This window comes from Diaphorina citri, unplaced genomic scaffold (genome assembly GCF_000475195.1).
Source record: "Diaphorina citri unplaced genomic scaffold, Diaci psyllid genome assembly version 1.1 scaffold172, whole genome shotgun sequence".
In the NCBI taxonomy this organism is placed as follows: domain Eukaryota; kingdom Metazoa; phylum Arthropoda; class Insecta; order Hemiptera; family Psyllidae; genus Diaphorina; species Diaphorina citri.
Window position 1 is genome coordinate 238472 of NW_007377609.1, and position 24918 is coordinate 263389.

The following is a 24918-nucleotide window of genomic DNA, read 5'->3' on the forward strand; positions in this document are numbered from 1 at the left end:
TCCCCAATAAAAAAAAAAAAAAAATACTATTGGGTTGAATGGAAAACGAATAGGTACCTACTATGTACTTCACTTTTTGGTTTCCATACAACCCAATGATGTTCACTCTCTCTCTCCCCCCTCTCTCCCTTTCTCTCTCTCTCCCTCCCTCTCCCTCTCTCTCCCTTTCCCTCTCTCTCCCTCCCTCTCCCTCTCTCTCTTTAAACTCCGATTTTGGCCCTGGCCATTATAATTATATTTAATACTTATATCTCCAGGTTATCAAAGATGAAGACCCAGACTACGAGACGGAGAGTCAGTATGGAATCTCCAATATCGCCATGGAGGTTGAAGATGAGCAGTATGGATTCATGGACCACTTCTTTCGAGAGGTCAGTAAAATTACTACACTACACCTACACCACCTACCTCGGTGGTGTAGTGATCAAGGCGCTCGCCTGGTAAACAGGAGGGCGTGGGTTTAATCCCAGCCGAGGTATGGAATTTTATCCTCAATATAATTTGAGAATTTGTACACTACACCACCTACCTCGGTGGTGTAGTGGTCAAGGCGCTCGCCTGGTAAACAGGAGGGCGTGGGTTCAATCCCAGCCGAGGTATGCAAATAGAAACCAAATCTTTACAATCTGAAGAGAGATTTACAGAAAAAGAAACTGAGAATTCAAACCTACAAGAAGCTGAGAAGTTAAACATCCAAGAATCTCAAAAAGAAGAAATAGAAATGACATTTAAAATACCGCCAGTAGAAACAAGTACAACTTTGCAACAGGAAGACCAAGATAGCTCATCCAACAATGTCTCAAACAATAACGAAACAACTGTGGGAGACAATGTGACGAAATAGAAACCAAATCTTTACAATCTGAAGAGAGATTTACAGAGAAAGAAACTGAGAATTCAAACCTACAAGAAGCTGAGAAGTTAAACATCCAAGAATCTCAAAAAGAAGAAATAGAAATGACATTTAAAATACCGCCAGTAGAAACAAGTACAACTTTGCAACAGGAAGACCAAGATAGCTCATCCAACAATGTCTCAAACAATAACGAAACAACTGTGGGAGACAATGTGACAACTCAGTTAGTCATGCTAGCCAAAGAAACACCAGACACAAAAGAGATCGCTACAATGAAATCCGTATCGTTTAGCATTTCTCAAAAAGAAGAGGTTGAAAAGAAAATCGATGAAGAAACACGATCGAACAATATCACCGATACAGTCACCTCAGAAACTCGGGCGGAAACTAAAGAAGATGCTATAGAAAGTACTACATCAGTTTTGCAAGAGAATTATACAAGAAGTTCGGATACAGGAAACAGTACAGGTTCGACTGAAGCCAACGCCACAGAAATCGATAGCACCATCTTGACCAAAAATGTTACGGGCAGAAGAAATGATCATACTGAAGAAATTGAAGCTACTACTGAAAAGACATCAACGGAAAGTATACCAGTAACCTACACACCTGTAGCACAGGCAAATGATGTTACCGAAAGTAAAGCTTTACCTGAAAATGATTTGAGTGACATTAACGTCAATATAACAGAAGCAATAAGAACCATAAACGACACAAATAACATAGATATTGACAAAACAAACAATACCAGTGAAAACATACCACTTCCATTGCAAAGTGGACAAGAAAGTGTTGAAAATGAAGTTGAGAAATCAAAAGAACCTACTACAACAACAGTGAACCCAGCAGCTGATTCGACAACGGACAACCAACTTAGACTAACTATTGAAATATCTAATGAGACCATCAATAATACAGTTTCACAAGGTGAAGCAAATGACCAAGAAAAACCTTCTGACATTGGCAGCAATAATAATAATAATAATGACAAGACTAATATAGATAACAATGACAATAACTCAGAAAGGCCTGATGGTAAAACAGAAGATTCAAAATCGGACTTGCAAACAAAGGACTCGACTTTTTCTTTGCTAACAGAAACTTCAACTGCAAGAATAAACTATTCAGAGGAACCAAGTCCTACAGAAAATACGAATAGCGAAGATGTGACTAAAACAGCATCAAACCAGACAAAAACGGCAACAACTTCAACAACAGAAGTTGTATTTGTTGTTTACTCTTCAAAAGCAAACGATGAAGATACAGCTAATAACACAAACACCGCTATAGCTTCTGATGATAAAATTACCCAATACGAGAATAACACAAATGATGGTCAAATTTTGACTGTTGGAGCTAATGTTACTCTTACCAATAATACTTTGAGTGAAGAAGAAACTGACGTTCTAAATCAGATAAGGGATAAAGATAGTTTGAGTGCCCACAATACCGAGGAAAGTAAAAATCAAACCAACATTGACGTTGAAAGCCAGAGATTGGATAATGATAATGAGCCTATTGATATTGCTATCAACAATAACGCAAGTGAACAAAATAAATCAAACTTCGAACGAGAAAGCCAGAAAATCGATACAGATTTTAGAAAAACTCAAAATATACCCAACGGTAATAATCAAGATAAAATTAACTTCGACAGCGATCACAAAAATGTAAGTGTAAAGAATTTTCAAAATTACTCCAATATTGTTGATAAATCAAATGAAAACCAAGGTAAGAAAGATATTAACAAGTTCAAACTAAGACCTAGGCCAAAATACCAAAGATTAAGTAATAGAAAAAAATCAGGTGGTCCTGGAATAAACTCATTAGATGTAGGAAATTCCACTAACGTTCCAACTATAAAAGATGAAACTGATGCTCATAAAGCAATGATAAACTCCAGGCGAATCATCATGGATAAAATGAATTCCCAAATAATTCAGGATGAAGTCAAAAAAGTTCTTTCAAATGATAAGCACAGATTTCAAGTAGGGGCTAAAAATAAACCCCATCTTCAACGATCAGAACAAAGTGAATTGTTGAAAGAAAAACTTGGTCTCAAACCAGTTATTGGAGTCAGAAATAAACCAATAAAATCAAATGAAAACATAGAGCACCAGTCGACTATGGACACTAAAAGTGTGAACCAAGCAAAAGAAAATATTGACGAAGAAAACATAGAAATAAAATATGAAAATGAAACCACACCTATACCGTCCGAAAATATTTCAAACTCAACGGGAGGTCATGGGAATACAGAAAAACTTGTCGAAGAAGAGGAGGAGAGTATTGGAATAGAAACTGAACCACTCTCAAATGATAATAATGGTATGAGCCTCAAAGAACGTCTTGTACAATTGAGACAGGAAAAGATAAAGGACAGGTACATGAAAACTGTTCAAAATCACAGGAACAACGAAAAGATCATTGTATCAACAAGAAGTAACGACATTAAAAATAGGATAAATGCAATGATAGATAAGCAGAATTTGGATGAAAAAGTCGCTAGTAGTAAATTCAAGTTCACAAATTTCCAAAGACTCAATGACAGTGATGGGGCTCATGGAGCAAGTATCAAATACACCCCAATACGTAAAGTAAAACCGGCAATCAAAATTCCAATTGATAGGTTATGGACGGAAGAGAGTACTTCAAATTTAGAAAACAAAGGATCGTTTACAAATTACAACAACAATCGAAGAGGAATAAAATATGTAACGGAAGATAGTCAAGATGATGTTGACAAGGAAAATGCTCCGTCCATCAATATAACTCCCATGAGAAAAAACAAACTCAGCCCAACACCCCAAAACAACTACAACTTCATGTCGGAAAGAAAACCACAAAGATCTCAATTCAGACCAAGTTCTTTCAGTTCAAAAAGAACGACCATAGAAACTCCACAGCCTGAAAATGAACAAGAAGAAATTGAAAACGAGTTACACGAAAATCCGATTCCAATTGTCCCAGTTGTTTTGGACGAGCGCATACCTACATCAATTCAACCAAACACAGGAAATGGAAAAGCTAACAGACAAGGGGAATCTTTGAAAAAATTAAACCTTGAAAATGTACAAATCAAATCAACACGTTCAAAACCAACAATACCTTCAATAAGGATTTCTCCTAATAGATTTTCACATTTAAACAAGGCAGTTCCTGCTCCAAGCAAATTCCCTATTCCATCCCAAACTCAAGATCAAGAGGGATTGAAACCAAATTCCAATGAGAAAGACTTTGAATCACCTTCAGAAACAGTTGAAACATCTGATGACTCAGAAAGCTCCCTCATGGATTCAAATTTGAGAGTTGATCCTAATCATCAACAGCTCAATGGGTATCTGAATCAAAAAGTTCAAGACAAAGTCCCCAATGAATACTTGAGTTCATCACAAGGAAATACAAATGATGTGAGGTTGATATCAAACATGAGAAGAATCAGCAGTCCAAGACAAGGGCTGAGACAAAATTTACATCCCAGATTGTTAAAGTTGTCCCACTCAAAAGTTGCTGACTAAAATAATTTCTGAAATGAAGTTACTGGTGATGTCAGATTGTTACCTAATCTTCAAGTCGTGAATTAGCTGCTCAAATCTTCAAATCCTGAAGTTAGCTGCTCTAATCTTCAAGCCCTGAAGTTCCCAGCTGGACTCAGCAGCTCTAATCGTCAAGCCCTAAAGTTCCTGACTGATCTAACTGTTAACAGCTGGTGAAAATGAAGTTCTTGGCTGAATTTAGCTGCTTTAATAGTCAAGCCCTGAAGTTAGCTGCTCTAATCTTCAAGCCCTGAAGTTCCCAGCTGGACTCAGCAGCTCTAATCGTCAAGCCCTGAAGTTCCTGACTGGATTTATCTGCTCTAATATTCAATCCCTAAAGTTTTTGACTGAATTTATGTAGCTGCTCTAATCTTCAAACCCTGAAGTTGACTGAATTAAGGTGCTCTAATTTTCAAGCCCTGAAGTTTTCCACTAGATTTAGCTGCTCCAATCGTCAAGCCCTGAAATTCCCGACTGTATTCAGCTGCTCTAATCGTCCATCCCTGAAGTTGCCGACTGGATTTAGCTGCTCTAATATTCAATCCCTAAAGTTTTTGACTGAATTTATGTAGCTGCTCTAATCTTCAAGCCCTGTGCCCAAATTCCCTTTCGCCATGATCAAGGATAGACTGAAAGCACTCCAGTCCGTAAGTATAAAGTATTATTATTATTATTATTATTATATAACTCTTTATTAGAACTTTACAATATTTACAAAGAGGTACAAGAAACAAATTAACAAACTGATAAATTAACAAATGAAAAAGAAAATTGAATAAAGAAAGAAAAATAATAATAAAAAAAAAATATTGAAAAATTCTAACTCAGGGGCGGGATTAATGCCTAGGGCATTCTCTTCCATCCAAGCTCTTACCTTCATCAGATGGGCGATAAGAGACACAATACTCCCCAAAGTCCCAAACCTCTATGTCCGAGTGGGTATCATAATAGGGTAAGTTCTAATCTTCAAGCCCTGTGCCCAAATTCCCTTTCGCCATGATCAAGGATAGACTGAAAGCACTCCAGTCCGTAAGTAAGAAATAAGGATCTGTAAGCTCTAGGTCGCAGGTTCGATTTCCGCCCGGGTCAGATTTTATTCTACCTAGATAAGGTTGGTTCTCGAAACGGCTGGTTTTCAAGGATCTGTAAGAAATAAGGAAAGTATAAGAAATAAGGATCTGTAAGCGCTAGGTCGCAGGTTCGATTTCCGCCCGGGTCAGATTTTATTCTACCTAGATAAGGTTGGTTCTCGAAACGGCTGGTTTTCAAGGATCTGTAAGCGCTAGACGTTTAATTTCTGCCCGGCGCGGATTTTATCCTACACAAATAAGGTTCGTTCTCGGAACGGCTGGCTTTCTCCTGTCCTGTTTTCCTTCTCTCTTCGCTTTCGGCAAGATCTTATATCTAAAGGTGTGTCCAAACATAGTCGACCGACGACGAGGTGGATCTATGTTGTCGAGGCAGTGTGGACGGTTCGATCGATGGCCGGTCAACTATGACACACCTTTACAATTCTCTCTAAAGTTCTAGATCCACCTCACCTCCCCAGAAGTGCGCCCACGCGGGATTTGAACCCGCGACTTCTAGGCAGGCTGGATTACTTGTGTTGCTGTACCTACCCGTCAGGGAAAAGTACCAACACATGCTGTTCATACATATCTATGTAGAGGTACTGAGTTATAGAAAAAAGAACTACTCTTTTCAGTGGACTAGGTTAGTAGGTAGACAAGGACTAGGGAGTAGGACTAGATGAGTCAATGAGGCAGATCCTAAAACATGTAACTCACTATTTAATTCCCTATAGGGAGTAAGGATCTGATTCATTGAGTGAGTAACTCACTGAAAAGAGTAGTTCTTTTTGTCTCATTCACACACTATCATCTCATACACGATGTTCACCAGTCCTGAACACCTGTAGCCTTGAAATACGGATTGTATTGACTATTATCCCCCTGTACCCCCTCTCTCGAGCCTTTCCCCCCTACCTCATGTTCCCTCTCTTTCGAGGCCTTTACCTCTACACAATCTTCCCCTTAACCCCTCCCGCGAGGCTTTTTTTTGCCCCGAACCTCCCCATCCTGTTCTTCCCCTACAAAAGCTCCCTCTCCTCCCTTCAAGCTTTGTTCCCCTACAATACGCAGGAGGGTGAAATCTCCCCCTCTTCGTACGACTCTTTTTCCTCCGTGCCTCCCCTTTGAGGTCCTTTTTCCCCTACCATTATCTGAACCTCTCTTCTCCTCTCCTCGATGTCGTATCCCTTCAAGAGTCCCCTCTTTTCGTCCTTTGTTCCCCTACAATACCCCTCGATCCTCGCCCCACCGCTCTTTTGATCTCCCCCTTCGCTTCCCCCCACCCAACTTCTCCTCTCGTTTCGCTCTCCCGCGTTCTCTTCAGCTGGTCGCTGAGCATTTTCAGTTCCATTTCAGATGGCCCCGAGCGCATCCAGGCCACACAGAACGTAATCGAAAACGCGATCGCAAAACGAAAACTTTTTTGTGTGTGAATTTTTTTTTTTTCCCCCTCTCCGTACGACTCTTTTTCCTCCGTGCCTCCCCTTTGAGGTCCTTTTTCCCCTACAAATATCCGAACCTCTCTTCTCCTCTCCTTTCCTCTCCTCGATGTCGTATCCCTTCAATACTCCCCACCTTTTCATCCTTTCATCCCCTACATTACCCCTCAAACCTCGCCCGCCCCTCTTCTCGCTCTCTTTTCATCCTTTGTAGGGGAACTACAATACCCCTCGATCTTCGCCCCACCGCTCTTTTGATCTCCCCCTTCGCTTCCCCCACCTTAATTCCTCTCTCGTTTCGCTCTCCCGCTTTCTCTTCAGCTGGTCGCTGAGCATTTTCAATTTTTCAGTTCCATTTCAGAATGGCCCCGAGCGCATCCAGGCCACACAGAACGTAATCGAAAACGCGATCGCAAAACGAAAACTTTTTTGTGTGTGAATTTTTTTAAAAATATTCCTTCTTTTTTCTCCCAAACAAAGGGGGTATTCCCCAACTTTTTTTCGCGTGGATTTTTTTTTTTTTTTAATTAGATTGTTAGATTGTTTGTGTTGACGCTCTTTTATCGCTTTAAGACATGTTGTGTAACAAACCTTTGCAAGTGATTGTCGAAAGTTTTTTGCTCATCACTTTCGTGGTGTGTTTGTGTAAAGTGTTTCGATACTACTGCCTCATCAACAGTCAGGCGAAGCTGCTGGAGAACGATCTGCTCTTCTGAGACAAGTGGGCGACCTACATACTCGTACTGCACTATTGTGTACTTCTATTTCATTGTTATATCTTTTTATTTCACTGTTATATATCTTTTGATATCATTGTTACCTATATCCTTTTGTGCTTTATTTTCCGAGAACGAAAATAAGGGCAACAATGGGAACACAGGTAGGAAATGAAATCCCGAGATTGAAGTGATTGTTGTTTGTTTACCTTTTTTCGTTATTTGCTGAAAGAACTTTAGAAACGAAAAACTAAATAAATAAATGAAAAGTAAAATATACATGCTAATGAATAGAAGTGTCCTCAAGGGAGCCTTGATCATAATACCAACCCTCACAGAAAATGAAGAAATTGAGCCTAGTATTTTTTTTTCTGTGATGGTTGATGGTTTTGTTTACATTTTTGATAACATTCTAACCTCAAAAATTTCAAATGTATTTCTATCTAGCATCTATTATATTCAAGTGGTGCTTGTCAACTTCTTGGTCATAATTATATACCACCTTCTGTTTGTTCTATAGCAGTTCAAGCAGCTTGGACTGCTTCAGGAAAGATATTATCTTGTGTAGATTGGTAGATAGTAGTGGCATTAGTTCTGTGGGCAGGTGGTGGTTCATTTTCAATCAAATGTATTTAAATAAGCAGGAGGTTCCAGGCTCCGTTGTGGACACATTGGTGTGAAGGTTGATGGTCTCGTTGGGGGTCAATGCTTTTGGTGAGGGTCAATAGCCCATGGTCTATGGTCACTATTGTGGATGTGAACTCAGAGATCAACCAGATAGTCTCCGCTAAAATTTATTATACTTAGATAGCTAAAATCTGCTGGTTATTATTTAAGATAATGTAAGATCCTTAGAGCATGTAGGTAATAACCTCTTGTAAGATGAGGTGGTTGATACACCTCCACTGTGACAGTGTTTCGACAAGTTTGTGTGGTCCTAGACCCTACAAATCCCACACCATCATGTTCTGTGTTTTGGGAACTCTAAAATGATAGCTGCTGATTGATTGCACACACCATAGCTAATAAATAAATAACTGAAAACAATTAGAAAAAAAGAAACATTAAGGAAAACTGCTCCTTGTAAACATCATGTAGTGCACACACACACTCCCTCCCTCCTTTTAATTAAATTTCCCCCCGCCCCCCTCTAATTGCTTTTAATGTTTGCTTTGAAGTACCAAAAAGGGAATTATAAAATAATATTTTCTCCAACCAAGGCAGAAAACGTAATTTACTTGGTGCTTGAAAAAAGGGGGCTTAAAATGTTTTGAAGGGGTTTTTAGAAAAGGGGAAATAAAATGCTCTGAAGGGGTTCATTTTAAATACTTGACTTCTAAAGTGCTTGTGAGTAATTTTTTTAACCTTTGATTCTAGCCCCCCATTTCATATCCTTTAGGTACTTTTTTTCTTCAACATTCAAATAACCCAAATTTGTTCATTTTGTTCCCTGAAACCTATGAGGGGTGTTCAATAAGTCTGGTATAAATTGTGAGAATACGTCACGTGGGTTCTTGTGAGTACACGGACGGAGATTGGTTGTACTCCTAGTAAAAAAACTTGGTCTGTAATCTAGATGTACTTACTGCGAAAATATTGAGAGCAGAGCTACGATGATCACCGACGCTTTTCTGAGTTCCCTGTGATGGTTGATGGTTTTGTTTACATTTTTGATAACATTCTAACCTCAAAAATTTCAAATGTATTTCTATCTAGCATCGATAACTGATTAGCTGAAAATTATGAGATCAACCAATCAGATTCCTTCTTTATCCAGGAGTTAAACTGAGTTCAAACTCATACTGTTGCTCTGGCCGTCACAGAACCTTTGCCAGGAACCTACCAGGATAAACAAACATACAAACAAAGCCTCGTTTGTTTGATTCTAGTAAGGACTGGGATACTTCCAGTCTTAAAGAAAAAAAACAGAAGACGGTGGGATATAATACTCTTATATTGATAATAAAAAGTCCCTTTACTCTCACAGTATAAATAAAGCTTTATTTGTTTGATAGGCACTCAGGGGGACAGGAGGATACCCCTCCAAAGGGGAATAAACACTTTTTAAAGGGAAAGTTGGGGGAAAGAACAGAAGACGGTGGGATAGAAAACTTGTATATTCATTTATTCATAGTAAAAAATCCCTCTACTCCCACAATATAAATAAAACGTTTGTTTGTTTGTCTTATAGGGACTCAGGGGGACTGGAGGATATCCCTCAAAAAGGAAATTTATACTCCTTAAAGGGAAATTAGGGGAAAGGAACAGAAGACGGTGGGATAGAATACTCGCATATTGATAGCAAAAAGTCCCTCTACTCCCACAATATAAATAAAACGTTATTTGTTTGATAGGGAGTAAAGACCGAGAACTCTCACGAGCAATGGAAGCTATCTCTCAAAAGGGAAATTTATACTTTTTAAAGGGAAAGTACCGAGAGGAAGAGAACAAAAGACAATAGAATAAAATACTCGTTTATGTATTGATAGTGAAAAGTCCCTCTACTCCCACAATCTAAATAAAACGTTATTTGTTTGATAGGGAATAAAAACTCAGGAGCAAGGGATCTCTCAAAAGGAAAATAAATACTTTTTCAAGGGAATACATATGTATCTCTATTCGAGGGATAGCATTCTAGCTGTGAAAGGGATTCTTGAAAAGGGAACCAGGTTTTAATAGGGAAGAAGAGATAGGGATGTTCTTGGAAAAGGGAAGTAGAAGTCATGCTGGGAAACATTAATTCATTAGCAGACGTTTCATGTTATGGGCGGATCCCCGGAACACAAATCATTCGATTAGACAAAGTGAAGTAATGCAATGCAGCACCGAGACAGTGTTTGTTTCATATCTTTCTTTGTATAAAGCATTTCCAATCAAATGGAGGGGTTTTTGCTTCGATTCTTTGAGTGAATTCCAGAACTTAAATTGTTTACCGGAATGCTGACATTAGAGGAATATATTTTACCAACACTTCTGGACTCCCTTGTTTGAGAAATAACATACATATTATGTAATATCAAATAAATAAAAGATTTTATAACTTCAACGTAGGTACCTAATAAAATACTTTATCTTTACAGTAAAAGACAATATCAGTAAAACATTACAGTAAATGAAAATATCCTATCAAGTTGATATCAACCTATCAAGTAGTATCAACCTATCATGTTTTCTGATCAGTAAACTTAAATGACCATTTCAACGTTTAAAAAAGAAAACTAACTTTTCAACCCCTAACTATTTTTAGAAACATGAAGTTTTTCGTTCAGACAACCAAAATGCTAGTGCCCAGTTGATGACAAAAACAGAAAATAATTTTCAAGAATGTGAAATCCAATCAAGCTATACGAAGAGGTGTTGAATAATTCAAACTTTCGTTGGTGATTCACGTTTTTTTCTACAATATGGAAGACTTTTCGTAGAAAATACACTCAGAGGGGAGCTAAACAACAGGAAACTTTTCGAGCTGTCAAATAAAAGTAACCCCGTGAAGAAGCTTTTAACCCCGGAGGTGAAATGGAGTGTTACAAATCGGGGAAGCAAGTGTGAATCATTACCTGCACATGACTTTCTCCACCGTTTGAGTGGAGAGTAAATAAATATTTAGCATTGAGAAATCCATCATCTACATCTACATTCTACAATGTAAACTATGGGAAATGGTTTCTGGTTATGAAAAAATATTTTTTAGTACTCACTTATTTGACATTTTTTAATTTGTCTCGTAATATTGTAAATATTATTTCGAACATATTTACATGATTGTGGTCTGTTTGATTTGTACAGAAAGGGGTATTTTCTGTGAGATGTTAAATGTTAAATTACAAAAGTTTCATGTTAGGTAGAATTGGGTTGTATAAATGAACTGAGTAAGCTATGTATATTATTTTACATTATCCTGTCCACATTTAGGTAATTAAACTAATTCCCTTAAATTTATAGTGATTTTTATATTGTATTCCTTGCATAATAATGTAGGTTAATATTACTGGTATATTCTTATGAATGTTATGTACTTGAATCAATTTTCATCGAAAAAAAATCAATGTTATTTTTGAACTTCAATCTGAAATAGAATGGAAATATTTTTCAATAATAAATAATCTGTCCTTTTTAAACGTCCGTTTTCTTTAAAACCGTCTGAAATCTGCAAAGTCTGTGAGTAATTTTTTTAACCTTTGATTCTAGCCCCCCATTTCATATCCTTTAGGTACTTTTTTCTTCAACATTCAAATAACCCAAATTTGTTCATTTTGTTCCCTGAAACCTATGAGGGGTGTTCAATAAGTCTGGTATAAATTGAAGAAGAACTGAAGGAGAGAAACTAAAACTAGTACAAAATGGAATAGTGCTAGGTCGCGGGTTCGATTTGGGGGTGGATTTTATCCTTAAAGGATAAAATCCAGTTGAGGTTTGTTCTAGGAACTGTTGGCTTTCACTCCTTATCTCCTTGCTTTTGGACCAATAAGACCTTAGCAGTACAGTTCCCTCTATTAAACCTCTTGAAAAAAGAAAAAAAATCTGTGCGAACATCACACTACTTTCCATTACATTTGCGAATACGTACATACATTTGAGTGAAGTTGAGGTTTGTTCTAGGAACTGTTGGCTTTCACTCCTTATCTCCTTGCTTTTGGACCAATAAGACCTTAGCAGTTACAGTTCCCTCTATTACTTAAACCTCTTGAAAAAAGAAAAAAAATCTGTGCGAACATCACACTACTTTCCATTACATTTGCGAATACGTACATACATTTGAGTGAAAATTTTTCCAAGTCCTATCTCAAAATACTCCCCATGTAATAAGGGATCGTTTAATATGTTTAAAAATTGAACTTCTTTTTACTTTTTTTTTTTTTGAAATTTTTCCAAGTCCCGTGTCAGAGCAGAGATTTTTGGTCGAAAATTCCCGGAAAAAGTCGAAAAGTCCCGGATTTTTGGTCGAAAATTTTCTATCTTAAAATGCTCCTCGTGTCATAACGAATCATATAAACTTTCTAAGTCCGAAGCAACATTGACTTTGGTTGATATCTGGATGAGTGACTGTACGATTTTTACCAAATTGTTACAGTCGCGTCCTTGGACCATACCACTATATCATACCAAATTTCATCGCTCTACGACAAACTGTTCTTGAGATATTTTGTATACCACCTTTTCCCATTTAAACCTGTAGTACGTACATACGTACGTACAGACCATGGGCTAAAAACCACTTTTTTTTTAAATCAGGGGACCTCAAAACGGATATTTCCAACCATTTTCCGATTTTGAAAATTTGGACGAATTGCAATACTTTCATTACTAGTATAGCTCGCTATACTGTAGTAATAGAAAGTAAAAATCCTTTTTACTGATGCAATCAGATTAATTTTCATTTTCCTCTTCCTCTTAGTTCTTTTCTTTCCTCCTGTTTCAAAGTTCCTGAGAGGAAAATCCTTCCAACTTCATAAATGTAAATAAGTTATCTTTGAGACGTGTTGAGAAAGAGAATCGAAGGAAATTGAATCAGAAGAGAGAAGGGAAACCAAAAAAAAGGAAAGAACTTGCAAAGTCTTTGGAAAACATAACCCCGGAAAAGTTGACTTCACTTCCAAACACCCTCCCCCTCCATATGTACAAAGAGGGGAAATGGAGGGATAGAAACGCGAGAAGGGGAAAGAGAGTGTGAAGTTGCATACAAAGGAGGGGGGGGGGAGGAGAGAATACTGAAGGGGGGAAGAAGAGAGAGGATAGAAATGAAGGGGTGGGGTGAGTGGAAGCGAGGGAGGGAGGGGTGGAGAGGAGAGATTTCCGGAAAATTTCATTTTCGCAGGAGGGGAAAAGATTTTGTCTTCGTCTTTTTCTTTTCTCAAGTCGGAAGTCGGTGCCATACGAGAGGTTGATTGAGTGAGCTTGTGTTGTTTGACAGGAATTTTTCCATAAGCTGATTATTGGCAAATAGTAACAGCTGACAAATTAATTTATTTTGATCTACATAAAAAATAAGTAAAAAAAAAAAACCTCGGAACCGCTTTAACGCTTTTCCGTTTTTTTTTTTTCGGAAATTGTTTTTTTTTTTAAAAGAAACATCTCCAGAAAACAACATCGTTATGAGAGAAAAGCCGCTTTTCCGTTATGTGTTTCAGGACACATTCTTTTACTTCCATAATTCCATGAGACTATCCTGGGAAACGGAAAATGGTTGGTCAGAAAATTTCCGCCGTGTCCGGGATTTGAACCTAGCACACCTCCGAGTTGAGATTTAGTTTTAGCCATGTCTTATTCTTATCACTCAAAAACTCCGGACAGTCAATGTTCTTAGTCATAGGTTCTCAAGACCAAAGTACAGAGAGTCAGAACAAAACTAGAACATATTTACCGTACCTCTATGTATTTCGCCACATGCCGCATCGTATACACCCGTGCCTTTCTCTTAAACGACACACGTCGCTTCACTAGGGTCGCCACAAAGCCTGCGCTCCTCTCCGTCATTGTAGGCGTCCTGCGAGTTCTTGCATGAGTTTACGTCTGCTTCAATATCCTCCGTAATCCTCTCCGTACTCGAGCCTTTTACCTCTGCTTACTATTACCCTTTAACCCCTCGCCGACTTTTACCCCTACCTCAGATTCTGATCTCTTTCGAGAGCCTTTACCTCGATCCAAAGAGACTTCCTCCTAACCGTCCCGCGAGGTCTGTTTACCTCTTCTCCATTATTCCTCCCTTTACCTCTCTTTCGACGCCTTTTACCTCTGCTCATTATCCCCCTATACCATTACTCTTACTCGAGCCTTTGTACCTACCGTCATGGTTCCCTATCTTTCGAGGCCTTTACCTTCTACACAATCTTCCCCTTATAACCATTTCCCATTGCCTCATAGCGAGGCTTTTTTTTACTATAAAAAGAGTATACAAGACTTCTACCCTCAAAAACCACGAGTAAACTACCATTTGGAAGAATTTAGAAATCTAGTGATTTTCAAGTCAAATCTAGTGATTTTTTTTCCTCGAATCTAGTGATTTTTTAAAATTTGGAGTGGAGACCCTGGTGGAGCTGTGGAGTGGAAAGCTGGAAAATTTGAAATTTTAGTGTTTCAAATTTTCAATAACCTCTCTTTGATTAACTTTTTCCCGATTTCCATGACCTAAGTGATGAACTGGTATGATTAACATAATATTTAAATGAAACTTTAACTTGTCAAACACTCCATTACCTTTACAAGGTAGTTGCATACAGAGAAGGAAAAAATACTTTCCCTCCTTTAGGATAAGAAATGTAAAAAAAAAACTGAAAATTTCTTAAGAATTTGCCTTGGCTCATTGAGAAGAAAAAAAAATTGACCAAGAATCAATCCAGAAAGTTTCCAGAAACCATCCATTATACTTCAGCATCTACAGTTGTTTCTGCAGAAATAGAGGTAAGAATTAAATTCATATTGCATGTTGTCAAAGAGGACTTATTATGTATTTTTAGGCTGGTCACCACTTCATGTTACAAACAGTTGTTACCTCTGATTCTCAGTAGGCGTACAGAATGGAGAACCAATTATCAACCATAGCCTAGTCCTGACCCAAGAGAAAATAAGCAATACATGCTAATGAATAGAAGTGTCCTCAAGGGAGCCTTGATCATAATACCAACCCTCACAGAAAATGAAGAAATTGAGCCTAGTATTTTTTTTTCTGTGATGGTTGATGGTTTTGTTTACATTTTTGATAACATTCTAACCTCAAAAATTTCAAATGTATTTCTATCTAGCATCTTCGAGTGTATTTTGTTAAAATCCTTTGTTAGATTGTTTGTTTTGACGCCTTTTTCTAAGACATGTTGTGCAACAAATCCTTGCAAGTGATCGTCGAAAGTTTTTTGCTCATCACTTTCGTCGTGTGTTTGTGTAAAGTGTTTCGATACTACTGCCTCATCAACAGTCAGGCGAAGCTGCTGGAGAACGATCTGCTCTTCTGAGACAAGTGGGCGACCTACATACTGCACTATTGTGTACTTCTATTTCATTGTTATATCTTTTGATATCATTTTTATACATCTTTTGATATCATTGTTACCTATATCCTTTTGTGCTTTATTTTCCGAGAACGAAAATAAGGGCAACAATGGGAACACAGGTAGGAAATGAAATCCCGAGATTGAAGTGATTGTTGTTTACCTTTTTTCGTTATTTGCTGAAAGAACTTTATAAACGAAAAACTAAATAAATAAATGAAAAGTAAAATATAACAAGTAAAAGTAAATAACGAAAAGAAAATTAACCAGTTGATAGAGAGATAGGTACCTAAATTTTTAAAATAATATTTTCAAAAAATAACTTCATTTGGTCCAGAAGTGTAGGTAAATTTGAAGAGGGTTGTCTTTTTGTGATTTAAAAATACTGCTTTGGAATCCTTTTTGCTCTCTTTAAACTCTCAAACTTCTTACAGTTTTTCCAGGACCTGTTGAATTCTCAGAACTGTTGGAAGACTCACAGAACCTGTTGAAAAACTCTCAGAAAACCTTCTGAAACAAACTCACAGAAGCTAGCGAAACGTACTGCACTATTGTGTACTTCTATTTCATTGTTATATCTTTTTATTTCACTGTTATATATCTTTTGATATCATTGTTACCTATATCCTTTTGTGCTTTATTTTCCGAGAACGAAAATAAGGGCAACAATGGGAACACAGGTAGGAAATGAAATCCCGAGATTGAAGTGATTGTTGTTTGTTTACCTTTTTTCGTTATTTGCTGAAAGAACTTTAGAAACGAAAAACTAAATAAATAAATGAAAAGTAAAATAAAATAAGTAAAAGCAAATAACGAAAAGAAAAAATAACCAGTTGATAGAGAGATAGGTACCTAACTTTTTAAAATAATATTTTCAAAAAATAACTTCATTTGGTCCAGAAGTGTTGGTAAATTTGAAGAGGGTTGTCTTTTTGCGATTTAAAAATACTGCTTTGGAATCTTTTTTGCTCTCTTTAAACTCTCAAACTTCTTACAGTTTTTCCAGGACCTGTTGAAGAATTCTCAGAACTGTTGGAAGACTCACAGAACCTGTTGAAAAACTCTCAGAAAACCTTCTGAAACAAACTCACAGAAGCTAGCGAAATATTCATAGCCGAGGCACTATCAGTCTTACCAGAGTTCAAAGTTCAACTCGGTTTAAGATCAACTCTTGGATCAAGCAATCTGATAACGTAATAACTGATTAGCTGAAAATTATGAGATCAACCAATCAGATTCCTTCTTAATCCAGGAGTTAAACTGAGTTCAAACTCATATTTTTGCTCTGGCCATCACAGAACCTTTGCCAGGAACCTACCAGGATAAACAAGCATACAAACAAAGCCTCGTTTGATTGATTGTAGTAAGGACTGGGATACTCCCAATCTTAAAGGAAAAAACCGAAGACGGTGGGATATAATACTCTCACATTATAAATAAAGCTTTTTTTTGTTTGATAGGCACTCAGGGGGACAGGAGGATATCCCTCCAAAGGGGAATAAACACTTTTAAAGGGAAAGTTGGGGGAAAGAACAGAAGACAGTGGGATAGAAAACTTGTATATGCATTTATTCATAGTAAAAAGTCCCTCTACCCCCACAATATAAATAAAACGTTTGTTTGTTTGTCTTATAGAGACTCAGGAGGACTGGAGGATATCCCTCAAAAAGGAAATTTATACTCCCTAAAGGGAAATTAGGGGAAAAGAACAGTGGGGTAGAATAGGTACTCGTATATTGATAGTAAAAAGTCCCTCTACTCCCACAATCTAAATAAAACGTTATTTGTTTGATAGGGAATAAAGACTCAGGAGCAAGGGATCTCTCAAAAGGAAAATAAATACTTTTTCAAGGGAATATGTATCTCTATTCGAGGGATAGCATTCTAGCTGTGAAAGGGATTCTTGAAAAGGGAACCAGGTTTCAATAGGGAAGAAGAGATAGGGATGTTATTGGAAAAGGGAAGTAGAAGTCATGCTGGGAAACATTAATTCATTAGCAGACGTTTTTTCAGGTTATGGGCGGATCCCCGGAACACAAATCATTCGATTAAACAAAGTGAAGTAATGCAATGCAGCACCGAGACAGTGTTTTTCATATCTTTCTTTGTATAAAGCATTTCCAATCAAATGGAGGGGTTTGAAAATTTCTTCGAGTGAATTCCAGAACTTAAATTGTCTACCGGAATGCTGACATTAGAGGAATGTATTTTACCAACACTTCTGGACTCCCTTGTTTGAGAAATAACATAAAATAACATACATATTATCTAATATCAAATAAATAAAAGATTTTATAACTTCAATGTACCTAATAAAATACTTTATCTTTACAGTAAAAGACAATATCAGTAAAACATTACAGTAAATGAAAATATCCTATCAGCCTATCATGTTTTCTGATCAGTGAACTTAAATGACCATTTCAACGTTTAAAAAAGAAAACTAACTTTTCAACCCCTATTTTTAGAAACATGAAGTTTTTCGTTCAGACAACCAAAATGCTAGTGCACAGTTGATGACAAAAACAGAAAGTAATTTTCAAGAATGTGAAATCCAATCAAGCTATACGAAGAGGTGTTGAATAATTCAAACTTCCGTTTTTTCTACAATATGGAAGACTTTTCGTAGAAAAGACACTCAGAGGGGAGCTAAACAACAGGAAACTTTTCGAGCTGTCAAATAAAAGCAACCCTGTGAAGAAGCTTTTAACCCCGGAGGTGAAATGGAGTGTTACAAATCGGGGAAGCAAGTGTGAATCATTACCTGCACATGACTTTCTCCGTGAATTCCACGTCAGTGAACTTGGGGCTTTCTCAACAAGGTGTTTGCGTGTGAAGTTACAACAGTTAAATTTAGTTGGTACATTATTTAATTAATAGCCCCCAAAATCTATTTTTGTCCTTTGATAAGGAAAAATTTACTTAGTTGTTAAAGTTATTTTGTTTGTCCAAATTGCATTTTTTCTTTGTCCACTTTGTATTCATTCCATCCATGAATTACTAAATTTTAACTTTAACTGTACAGAGAAACCCCGTTTGGGTGAACAGATTTAATTTCTAGTACTAAAGTAATTATTAGATTTTTAGGATTTAAAAGTAGATTATTTCCCTCCATTTGCCCTCCAGAAATTCGTTTTAACTTTGATATTTCTAATCCATCCAAAAGTCTTTTTAATTTTTTTATTAGATTTGAATTGGAACTTGAATAAGCATCCATCGAAATTATAGTTTTTCCCACTGACATTAGTTTTTCCCTCCAATATTAATGAACACCATATCAAGCCCTTAAAAACATACATAAATATCAAACCAACACCCAAATCTGTCCTATAGTTTGTAATTTGCTCAAACTTTGAGATTTTAGTTCTCCCCTCCCACTGTAGGAATTTTCTCAGTAATACCATTAATTCATTCCATTCGAAATCAATCTAACGTGTAGTTTTTCGTCTAAAGTTTTTGAATTGTAAGTTTAGAATCTTGGTGAAATGGCAATCAAGGATTACATCCAATTCTCAGACCATTTGGATCAACATCGTCAGCATCGACGTATCAACGGTTTGGAGAAGCCATTACACTATCAGCAAGTCATCATATGGATCTTGCTAGTGGTGTTTGCTCTCATTTCTTTCCTCATCTTGATCCCCACCTTGCACACATGTCTCCAACCTCTCATGTATGGCGTCATCAGTAGTCTGTACTTTATCCATATTGTTAGTCATATTGTAGCTGTTGTTATAGACCCGTGTGATCCCAACTTACTCCATATCAGTCGAAACGTAACTGTTCCCGAGTTTGATAGGAGTAAGTTCAGTCACGTCATCGAGAATGGCTATTGTAACTTGTGCAATATCTACATCATCAATAACAAAACCAAGCATTGTTCTATTTGCAACAAGTGCATCGAGAAGTTTGATCATCATTGCAAGTGGTTGAATCATTGCATCGGTGCGAGGAACTATAATGGTTTCATCATTTGTATCTTGTCTGCCTTGATCACCTGTATCATCATCCTTTTGATTTGTATCTCAGAGTTGTTCCTGTATTTCTTCAATCCCACCTATCTGAACTTGAACTCGTGGACACATAGCAGCAAGTGGATCCACGTCTATCATAATAGCAACAGTAGCAGTTTCGATTTCGACAACTTCCTTTATAATACACCCCTTAATGATCAGATCTTCCTGTGTATCATATTTGTACAGTGTGTTCTTACCTTTATCATAACTATTCTTTTGCTGCATCTGTGTGTGTTTCATTTCTACATATCTTACCTTGGTTTGACGACGTATGAATATATCAAGAAGTTCAAGAGTAATGACACTGCTGTCGTAACCACTCAGCAAGCGCCACGAAGTCACCTGAATGAATCCATTAACACTATTAATAACACAATCTATCAGAACAGCTTGCCCATTGAAGAGAACATTTTCGTCTACTACTTGTGCTACTTTGTGTAGATCTCAACACTATTAATAACACAATCTATCAGAACAGCTTGCCCATTGAAGAGAATATTTTCGTCTACTACTTGTGCTACTTTTGTATCTATAGGAGCAAACAGAAAGATTTGCAAGTTCCGAATCACAAGATAACCAATGTGAACAGTATCGAGATTACAAGTCCAAGCCATCATGCGAGTGGCTGGGGTAGAATTAAAAATCTTTTCAAAAGACGTCAGGATGAGTCCTGTACGGATAATTTGAACAACAATGGAAAACTCACGATAGAAACCATAGAGAATACGTTCAATCAAATCGAGCTGCAAAACAAACATCACAAGCAACAACTGAGAAAACAGCAGAAGATCAACTATATTTGCAAAGAAAAGTTCCTGCAGAAACAGTCCAAATACAACAATGCTAATAAGAAAGACAACACGTTTTGTTTTTGCCTGAACAAATATTACTACCCGAACTACAACAAGAAGAACATACGCAAAGTCATCAAGTCAATAAGAAAGACAACACGTTTTGTTTTTGCCTGAACAAATATTACTACCCGAACTATAACAAGAAGAACATACGCAAAGTCATCAAGTCCTGTAAAGGTTGCAAGTATTGTAGGAAGAAGAAGACACCTCCGACCAGTGTGAACCATTTCAGCAGTTTTCAGTTTTGGAAACGAAATAAAATTCCCAACAGGAACATTGATTATCCGAATGTACGGAATATTCAGTGCTCGCCCAACATACGACGGAATCAAGTGAAACCTTTGACACCCAATGAAACAGCTGTGTTTATACCTTTGAAATCACCGAGTGACGATGAAGACAGACAACTGCAACAGAGTCCTTCCAGTACCTCCCTACCTTCGCTACCTCCTCCTAATCGGAAACAGTTACAGAACGTAAGTCTGAAAGAACTTGGCGATGCTATTACAAGCGCCAACAATGGTAGAAATAGTGCCAACAGTAATAATGGTAGTTCCAAACAGAGGAAATCCTCAGTGAGTCAGTTGAGATCCACGAAGGAACCTAATCTGAGTCCGATTCATGAGAGTGGATTGTCAAACCCATCAACACCCCATCTAAGAAACCAGAAGATGAAAATCAACAAGCAGACAGGTCAGAGTGGCCTTTGGCTGTCGGTAGATTCCCCTCTGGCAAGTCGAAAATAAACACAAGTTCCTTTGTTTAAGAATGTAAATGTTGACTGAGCTGTGTTGCTTGGCTGTCGGTAGATTCCCCTCTGGCAAGTCGAAAATAAACACAAGTTCCTTTGTTTAAGAATGTAAATGTTGACTGAGCTGTGTTGAGGATTTAAAAGTAGATTATTTCCCTCCATTTTCCCTCCAGAAATTCGTTTAAACTTTGATATTTCTAATCCATTCAAAAGTCCTTTTAATTGTTTCATTAGATTTGAATTGGAACTTGAACAAGCATCCATCGAAATTATAGTTTTTCCCACTGACATTAGTTTTTCCCTCCAATATTAATGAACACCATATCAAGCCCTTAAAAATATACATAAATATCAAACCAACACCCAAATCTGTCCTATAGTTTGTAATTTGCTCAAACTTTGAGATTTTAGTTCTCCCCTCCCACTGTAGGAATTTTCTCAGTAATACCATTAATTCATTCCATTCGAAATCAATCTAACGTGTAGTTTTTCGTCTAAAGTTTTTGAATTGTAAGTTTAGAATCTTGGTGAAATGGCAATCAAGGATTACATCCAATTCTCAGACCATTTGGATCAACATCGTCAGCATCGACGTATCAACGGTTTGGAGAAGCCATTACACTATCAGCAAGTCATCATATGGATCTTGCTAGTGGTGTTTGCTCTCATTTCTTTCCTCATCTTGATCCCCACCTTGCACACATGTCTCCAACCTCTCATGTATGGCGTCATCAGTAGTCTGTACTTTATCCATATTGTTAGTCATATTGTAGCTGTTGTTATAGACCCGTGTGATCCCAACTTACTCCATGTCAGTCGAAACGTAACTGTTCCCGAGTTTGATAGGAGTAAGTTCAGTCACGTCATCGAGAATGGCTATTGTAACTTGTGCAATATCTACATCATCAATAACAAAACCAAGCATTGTTCTATTTGCAACAAGTGCATCGAGAAGTTTGATCATCATTGCAAGTGGTTGAATCATTGCATCGGTGCGAGGAACTATAATGGTTTCATCATTTGTATCTTGTCTGCCTTGATCACCTGTATCATCATCCTTTTGATTTGTATCTCAGAGTTGTTCCTGTATTTCTTCAATCCCACCTATCTGAACTTGAACTCGTGGACACATAGCAGCAAGTGGATCCACGTCTATCATAATAGCAACAGTAGCAGTTTCGATTTCGACAACTTCCTTTATAATACACCCCTTAATGATCAGATCTTCCTGTGTATCATATTTGTACAGTGTGTTCTTACCTTTATCATAACTATTCTTTTGCTGCATCTGTGTGTGTTTCATTTCTACATATCTTACCTTGGTTTGACGACGTATGAATATATCAAGAAGTTCAAGAGTAATGACACTGCTGTCGTAACCACTCAGCAAGCGCCACGAAGTCACCTGAATGAATCCATCAACACTATTAATAACACAATCTATCAGAACAGCTTGCCCATTGAAGAGAATATTTTCGTCTACTACTTGTGCTACTTTTGTATCTATAGGAGCAAACAGAAAGATTTGCAAGTTCCGAATCACAAGATAACCAATGTGAACAGTATCGAGATTACAAGTCCAAGCCATCATGCGAGTGGCTGGGGTAGAATTAAAAATCTTTTCAAAAGACGTCAGGATGAGTCCTGTACGGATAATTTGAACAACAATGGAAAACTCACGATAGAAACCATAGAGAATACGTTCAATCAAATCGAGCTGCAAAACAAACATCACAAGCAACAACTGAGAAAACAGCAGAAGATCAACTATATTTGCAAAGAAAAGTTCCTGCAGAAACAGTCCAAATACAACAATGCTAATAAGAAAGACAACACGTTTTGTTTTTGCCTGAACAAATATTACTACCCGAACTACAACAAGAAGAACATACGCAAAGTCATCAAGTCCTGTAAAGGTTGCAAGTATTGTAGGAAGAAGAAGACACCTCCGACCAGTGTGAACCATTTCAGCGGTTTTCAGTTTTGGAAACGAAATAAAATTCCCAACAGGAACATTGATTATCCGAATGTACGGAATATTCAGTGCTCGCCCAACATACGACGGAATCAAGTGAAACCTTTGACACCCAATGAAACAGCTGTGTTTATACCTTTGAAATCACCGAGTGACGATGAATGCAATCTTTTTACTCTGACAATGCGGTCACTGGTCGCTGCTCATTTAAAGTTGTCTTAAGAGCTGAGGATTTTTTACTTCATCAATATTTGTTCAGCTCCTGGAAAGCCTGTTAAGCCAACAGCCTGATAAGTTCCTTTTGATTTGCATAGGCTTAACAAGCTAACAATCTGTTAAGTTGCTTTTGATTTGTATAGGCTTAACAGTAACAGGCTTTTAGGGACTAAAAAGAAGGTTGGTAAAACCCACATTGAGTGTACCACTGTACACCCAACTCCATAAAAAAGAAAAGAAGATGAAGAGGAGGAAGCATAGGAGGAGAAGGAGAAGGAAAAAGAAAAAAAAGGAGAAGGAGGAAGAAGAAAATTAAGAAGAAGAAGAAGAAGAAGAAGAAGAGGAAGAAGAAGAAGAAGAAGAAGAAGAAGAAGAAGAAGAAGAAAAAAATCGATCCCTTGGGAACAGTTGTTAGATTTTTTCAATTTCCAGAAGGAAGTGTTGGAAAAAGGTCGTTGACCTCACGGTTGAATAAATTTGACACCATTCTGTCTGTATGCTAGACGTACCACATAACAGTCAGGAAGTTCTTACTAGCTGTGTTGTGAGTTGTGAAACGAAAGTTGTGAGAAATTGTTTTCCTTGTGTAAGATGAGATCCCTCTTGAATACTTTAATGGTGGCCGGTGGCCCTAGGTTCCCTAGAATATAACTGTTGACATTCGTTGACGAATTCCATTGGCTGACACTGTCTGTTGACATTACAGTCCATCTTTTTTGTCGAAATATTTCCCCGTCCTCGGGCAGAAAGTTCAAGCTCTCTGCACTCTGCCAGTCATAGTTCCTCGGGAAACAGTTTTGACAGCTTAATTTGGGAGCTTTCGTTATATTTCTGTTAAAACGTCAGAAAAGGGGATCGGTGAGGTGGAAGCTAATGCTCATTGATTGGACAGGGGCTTTTGACAGTTCCATTTTCAGTGAAATACTCCTGAAAGGTTCCGTTCCACATTTTCGCCAGTAATGCTTTCGGGCAATGGGTGCTTGTGAAGGTTTCTCTTATAATTGGATAATTGAAGACTGAACTTTCAACTTGAAAATGTCACCAGACGATGGGACTTTCTCCGTGAATTCCACGTCAGTGAACTTGGGGCTTTCTCAACAAGGTGTTTGCGTGTGAAGTTACAACAGTTAAATTTAGTTGGTACATTATTTAATTAATAGCCCCCAAAATCTATTTTTGTCCTTTGATTAGGAAAAATTTACTTAGTTGTTAAAGTTATTTTGTTTGTCCAAATTGCATTTTTTTCTTTGTCCACTTTGTCTTCATTCCATCCATGAATTACTAAATTTTAACTTTAACTGTACAGAGAAACCCCGTTTGGGTGAACAGATTTAATTTCTAGTACTAAAGTAATTATTAGATTTTTAGGATTTAAAAGTAGATTATTTCCCTCCATTTGCCCTCCAGAAATTCGTTTTAACTTTGATATTTCTAATCCATCCAAAAGTCTTTTTAATTTTTTTATTAGATTTGAATTGGAACTTGAATAAGCATCCATCGAAATTAT

The 24918-nt window shown here is 37.3% G+C and overlaps 3 protein-coding genes across 9 annotated transcripts in view; all 3 read left to right on the forward strand.

The window, feature by feature from the left end:
* The first annotated feature begins 957 nt into the window (after positions 1-957).
* Positions 958-4688, forward strand: LOC103505421 (TNF receptor-associated factor family protein DDB_G0272098-like). The gene is made up of 4 exons (XM_026820749.1): positions 958-2587; positions 3101-3721; positions 4055-4266; positions 4656-4688. The coding sequence occupies exons 1-4, from the start codon at positions 958-960 to the stop codon at positions 4686-4688; spliced, it is 2496 nt and encodes an 831-aa protein (XP_026676550.1).
* A 9958-nt stretch (positions 4689-14646) lies between these two features.
* The window catches only part of LOC103505425 (tRNA-dihydrouridine(16/17) synthase [NAD(P)(+)]-like), a 39984-nt gene continuing 29712 nt past the window's right edge, over positions 14647-24918 (forward strand). For all 7 annotated transcript variants that reach the window (XM_026820753.1, XM_026820757.1, XM_026820752.1 and 4 more), the window contains exon 1: positions 14647-15015. The gene's annotated coding sequence lies outside the window, so the exon portion shown is untranslated. The remainder of the gene's footprint in view (positions 15016-24918) is intronic.
* LOC103505422 lies at positions 18200-21257 on the forward strand. The gene is given in 3 exon segments (XM_026820766.1): positions 18200-20053; positions 20056-20529; positions 20619-21257. Coding segments are annotated over 3 exon segments (2040 nt in total). The 5' UTR covers positions 18200-19084; the 3' UTR covers positions 21216-21257.

Bases quoted from the DNA above. Each gene is read 5' to 3' on its own strand.
- LOC103505421 (XM_026820749.1), top strand. From the start codon at position 958: ATGACATTTAAAATACCGCCAGTAGAAACAAGTACAACTTTGCAACAG. The intron at 3,722-4,054 runs GTTCTTTCAGTT...CCCAAACTCAAG, and splicing joins AAGATCTCAATTCAGACCAA to ATCAAGAGGGATTGAAACCA. The intron at 4,267-4,655 runs GTGAGGTTGATA...TGAAGTTCCCAG, and splicing joins CACAAGGAAATACAAATGAT to CTGGACTCAGCAGCTCTAAT.